This window comes from Terrapene carolina, unplaced genomic scaffold (assembly GCF_002925995.2).
Source record: "Terrapene carolina triunguis isolate 2854851 unplaced genomic scaffold, T_m_triunguis-2.0 Scaffold84, whole genome shotgun sequence".
NCBI lineage: Eukaryota > Metazoa > Chordata > Testudines > Emydidae > Terrapene > Terrapene triunguis.
Window position 1 is genome coordinate 37,170,997 of NW_020664435.1, and position 6,000 is coordinate 37,176,996.

The 6,000-nt window shown below is 38.8% G+C and overlaps 1 protein-coding gene across 2 annotated transcripts in view; it reads left to right on the forward strand.

The window, feature by feature from the left end:
• Positions 1–4,420, forward strand: part of LOC112102200 (macrophage mannose receptor 1-like) — a 56,886-nt gene extending 52,466 nt beyond the window's left edge. For both annotated transcript variants that reach the window (XM_024193336.2, XM_024193338.2), the window contains 3 exons: positions 397–558; positions 1,505–1,546; positions 3,351–4,420. In XM_024193336.2, coding sequence (XP_024049104.1) covers positions 397–558; positions 1,505–1,546; positions 3,351–3,574 — 428 coding nt within the window. In that variant the 3' untranslated portion in view covers positions 3,575–4,420. The remainder of the gene's footprint in view (positions 1–396; positions 559–1,504; positions 1,547–3,350) is intronic.
• Positions 4,421–6,000: the final 1,580 nt, after the last annotated feature.

A 6,000-nucleotide genomic window follows, 5' to 3' on the forward strand; every position in this document is an offset into this window, starting at 1 on the left:
TGGGTTGGGACCAGGAGGAGTTAATGGACCCAGGTCCCCCTACCTTGCCCCTCTGTAGTGGCAGAACCCCAAGAGGAGGAATAGGAGCAGTCAGGAGGGACTTAGGCCCACTGTGTACAGCATGGCTTGGGCCCCCTCTGGGATGACAAGGCAGGCAGAGACTGACTACAACGCCACCGCCTGAACACTAGGACAGTTGGTTATCAGACAGTTTTAACTACTTATATCAGGACAATGTGATATGTCTTCACGACACAAAGCAGGTGCTAGTTACTAGTAAATTGCTTGATTTTTTTTGTAAGTCACTTGGTGAGCTAAGGAGTTACAATGGACACATTGATTTTCTTCTAATTTGTTATTTGTAATTTGTAATTAATATATTCTTTTTGACTTTAGACCAATGGTTGTGGCTAGACAACACCATAGTGGATTTTGTCAACTGGAATGTAAAAATGCCCACTGAGAGAGAACACTGTGTTGAAATATCTGCACCATCTGGGTATTGGAATAATATTCTGTGCTCTTCCGAAAAAGGATTTGTTTGTAAAAAACCAAAGAGTAAGTGATATGATTAATATGATATACTAGATTTATTATTTGTTATTAGTAATTATTATAATATTTATACTGTGGATATATGCTGTGTATTGTCAGGTATATGTATGTGTGGTATGACATGCGTGTTTGTGTGTAACCCTTTATATTATATTTACTAGGGCTATCAAGCGATTAAAAAAATTAATCGCAATTAATCGCACAGATAAACAATATTAGAAATCCATTTATTTAAATATTTTTGGATGTTTTCTACATTTTCAAATATATTGATTTCAATTACAACACAGAATACAAAGTGTCCAGTGCTCACTTTATATTTATCTTTGAGTATAAATATTTGCATTGTGAAAAACAAAAGAAATAGTATTTTTCAATTAATCTAATACAAGTACTGTAGTGAAATCTCTTTATCATGAAAGTTGAATTTACAAATGTAGAATTATGTATTAAAAAAAACTGCATTCAAATATAAAGCAATGTAAAATTTTAGAGCCTATAAGTCCACTCAGTCCTACTTCTTGTTCAGCCAGTCGCTCAGACAAACAAGTTTGTTTACATTTGTAGGAGATAATACTGCCCGCTTCTTGTTTACAATGTCACCTGAAAGTGAGAACAGGCATTCTCGTGGCACTGTTGTAGCCAGCATCACCAGATATTTATGTGTCAGATGCACTAAAGATTCATATGTCCATTCATGCTTCAACCACTATTCCAGGGGACATGCGTCCATGCTGATTATTAGAAATAAAAGTGAACAATTTTTAACTAGTGTTGTGGTTCAGTTACATTAAATATAAAAGTAAAGCTGTTGTCACATATTTAGCATCTCTGTTAATTTCCTTTACCAAATGCATTGTAGAATACGAAGCTAATTGTAGTCCTTCATATTTTTCCCTGCATAGATTTTATAGATGTTGAATAAGTGTTTTATTTTTCTCTTTGAAAGTTCTTGAAGTTCAGCCAACTGAGAAGCCTCCAGATAAGAAAGGTAAGACTATTTATAAGCAAAATAACAAGAAACCCAAGATACCACACGGACATAAGTGATTTTGAAAATCTCGCCCCCTCAGTGATTTTGGAGTAGAAGTCCTATTGAAAATCAGCAGGACATGTGCTCCTAAGTAATTTAGTAGCTTCTGAAAATCCCACCCCTAGGTAGTAGTGGTTGTAAATGTTCTGACATAAAATTACTGTAAAATGCATTTCCAAATAATTAACAGCTCATATCTCATTCATTAAAAGTGTGACTTTGTTAAAATAATACCTTCTGATTCATCAAATCTGTGGGCCAAATCCTGAGGTCCTTATTCAGGGTCACATTTTGTCTGGCTCTTGGATAGGTGTGCTTGAGTGAAGGGGTCAAGGAACTTCCCTGTCTTGAATGCCTCATGCAAGGGCCAGGGACAATCACAGTCTTTACATGTAGGAGAGCTCAGGGAAATGTTTCCACCTATATCCTCAGGATGCAGATTGTCCTGAAGGCAGCTGCAATGAGGCAGGGCTGTGGCACCGAACCTCATCCCAATGGCCCACTCAGAAAGGATTGTGCACTAGAGAGAATGAGGAGCAAAAGGTCCTCCTTACACAGTGCTCCCCTAGGGACAGGATGGCTCTACATGGCCTTTTACTCAGACATAGTGTAGCCCTTAGTTTTTACTCAGTCTCTGTTCTGTCCAATTCTCATAGTCCCACTGACTTAAACAGGAGTTGAGTTGAAACAGGGACTGAGTACAGTATGGACATGAGGATTTGGATCTATGTATTCAGGATAGAGCTGTTCAAATCATGAATAAAATGGATTATATTTGTGATTAATTTGATATGTGGCCAGATTTCTCTCTGTTTGCTGTTCATGGAGTCCTGTTGTCCATGAGTCACATGCATTTAGAAAACCACCAGGCATTTATGAAAATATTCAGAAATCTCCACATTTCCATGAATTTTTGGACAAAAGAATCTTAGTTGAAAAATTTGTCCTGGAAAGATATTGTTCATTACTTGCTTTCTGATATTTGTTATTGGTTAGTGAATGTTTATCGTATGTTCACCTGTTCAAAAAGTTTGTCACCCAACTGGGAACAGAAACAAATACCATATGACCTAAGTGAACAGTCATGGGGCATAAATAACAAATAGTTACAGTGAGCACATCATAGACAACCCATAGGCAACAATCTGTTAATTCAAACTATTCATATAATTTTTAGGAAAAAAACATAGATTCCCAGATCTCCAAATTTGCTCCTACAGTACCTCATTTCCAGCCTACTGCATAATACTTAGCTGTGGGAAAGAAGGCCTGGTTACACACCAGCAATCCCTTGGTTGCTCTAAACTAAACTGGTCTCATATTGGCACAGAACTGGCTCCAGATTCAGGATGGGAAGAACATCTCCATCATCACATGAGCCCAGTACATCTTGGGTACAGCTGAGAATCACAGTGTCATAAAGTTTAAGGCCAAAAGGGACCAACAGATCATCTAGTCTGACCTCCTGCACATCACAGGCCACTACAGAACTCCACCCAGTTACCTTTGCATTAAGACCAATAACCTGAATTAGACTAAGTATTATGGCCCTCAGAAAACTGAACTATTGTGAGAGAGAAGCAGAGAGTGGGAGGGACCAAGGTGCACCAATGCCTGAGACCCTGCAATGGTAGGGAATTGACTAAATGAGAGAGACCCAGATGAACTTAGCAAGCAAATCTGGTCCATTGTCCATAGTCCAATGGCTTCCATCTGTTATAATCACTGAGATCCTTAACAATTGTTTTGTGTTCATTTACAGAAGACGAAGAGGCTATTGCACCTGCTCACCTCACAGCTTGGATACTAGTTATTCTGGCTACTCTTATTCTTATTGGAGCTGGCCTTGCAGGCTGTTTCTTCTACAAGAAAAAGAGACAAAACCAACTACAAGGAGATGATCAACGCGCAGAGACACTTTTAAAATGCAGCGATGCTGTTTCAAGAACTAGTGATACAAAGCATTCTGTGCCAAGTATTGAGTAGAATGAACAAGTTATCCTGTAGTGTAATAAAATTTGTGCCTGATTTTGGTAAAATTAGCCAACTAGAATACAAGAAATCTTAAATCAGAGCTTATTTCTCTTGTTTAAATAGTAGCCTGTTTGTTTAGCACAGTCTGTATTTTTATAGATGTACTTAGCAGAAGCATTTACTGCTATTATAGTCTTATAGCATTCAAGATCTTCTCATATAAAAGTAGGTTTTGGTGAAAGGAATGGGAAGGGCTATTCAAATGGGACAATGGATATACTTAAAACAACTAAAATGGAGCAAACCAGTGTGAACAAATATTCAAGAAACTATGGTTTCTAGTCAGAACTGGATTGCCGTGAGATATAATGAATGGTCAGTTTATGCAACTATTGTGTTTGTGGAAACTGCAAAGAACTCAACAAAACATTTGTCTAATTCTGTTGAAATCCTGAAAATAATCCCGAAAACTTCACTCCAGCAGTCAAGCTCTTTTTTTATTGATGGGACTGTACTTTGCTTAAGTCTTAAAAAGAAACAATGTTGTATATTATCACTTTTTAGATAACTTCTGAAGACATAAGTAGTCTCTTCTATCCTCAGAGTCCACCAGGAAATTAACCATGGCAATCCCACACACAATACAGCCCTGAACCCACCTACAGTTCTTCCATAGTGATGTCAGAAGTTAGCTAACTTGAGTTGGCATGGCTCCTTTTGTGCTCATTTTAAGACCGGGAGAACAAATTCTGTTAATAGCTTGTTGACATTTTTTATTCAAAACTAAAACTGTTTTTGGTCTTTTATTTTAAGAGTGTTGTTGGAAAATGTATTTGAATTTTTTTCTGATATTTACAAAAATCCCCAAAATCCAAAATGAATTTTATTTTCAGTTTTTAGCTATTTTACCTTCGTCTCCCTTTTTTCCTCTCCCTCAATTTTCCCTTTTCCCATTTTGTTGCTGAAATGGTGGGGGAAGGGAGGAGGAGAAAGTGTGTGGGGAGGTGAGGGGGGAAACCATTGTGGCGAAATGGGAATTTTTTGTAATATTTTTATGAAGCCTGTATGTCTGTTTCCCCTGTATTTCACATGGCTATTCAGTGGGGATGGGGGGAAAGCACTGTTTGCACTCAGGGCAGGCTAAGGCCTGGCCTATACTAAAAAGTTAGGTCGATCCAGCTATATTGTTCATCAGAGTGAAAAATCCACACCTCTGAGTGGTGTGGTTAATCCAACCTAATCCCTGTTGACCTAGCTACTGCCTGTCAGGGAGGTGGATTTACAGGAGAACTCCTCTCATCGGCATAGGTAGTGTCTACACTGAAACACTACAGCAGCACAGCTGTACCATTTTAAGTGTAGATAGACCCTAAGTTTTCAGTGTAAACCAGCCCTGAGAGAGACATGAGCCTGAACAATGGGGTTCACAACAGCTTGGCTGGAGCTCTGGCTATCCAGAATGGACTACGCTTTATCCTTCATTTCTCTGTGCTAACCTAAGGACTTCCTATGCTGTGTTGCCCTGGACTAATAAACTCTGTTTTGACAATGCTGTTTGAGTGTTACTGCAAACACTTGGTGAGGTGTGTTAATTCCAGAAGAGTGTATGCATCTTTACCTAGGGTGACCAGACAGCAAATGTGAAAAATCGGGACAGGGTCTGGGGGGTAATAGGAGCCTATATAAGAAAAAGACCCAAAAATCGGGACATGTGGTCACTCTCTTTACCAGAAGTCTGTCTCAGTTGGACTCACTGAACAGAGCTCACAATGTGTGACAGGAGTGCTGAAGCTCCAGATGCTGTCTGGTGTGATCACGTGGCCTACCCTGTGCAGGAAGAGTGAGACCCTTTGAGTCTGGCACACTGGAGAGGATTCTCCTAGAGACTTTCAAAGCTGAGCGCTTAGCACCGATCCTGTGGATCTGTGACAACCATAAATTTAAAAAAAAAAAAAAAAAAAAAAGTTTCACCTCTCTTTTTCCTCCCTTCCAGAAAGATAACAGGGTAGCAAGCTGGGATGTAAAGCTACCCCGCACTAGTGTGCCACACACCAACTGTCTGTTTTGACCATGCTGTCGTGCACTAGAAGCTCCCTAGTGTGCTTTGATCTACTTCTGTTTTGGTGCAGGATAGATTTACTAACCAGTTGCCACCAATTAACTGTTTGTGTAGACAAGGCCTTAGATCGATGGCTGATCCTCAATATTTGAGCTTTAATGTATTTGCTTTTCTTAGCTCTCTAGAAACAGTTTTGCCAGTGTGTGTTTCTATAGGAAACAGATGTTCTTTTTTTTTTAGTTCCAGCATTTACTATTTTTGTTGAGTTCTGCTTTTTTACAAAATTATTTAAAGGATGAAGAATTGTTTCCTTAGCTGTTGTTTCTTTCCTATCAACTAAATGTATATGTTTTCAGTCTTCTTAGAAATCCCCACCTCC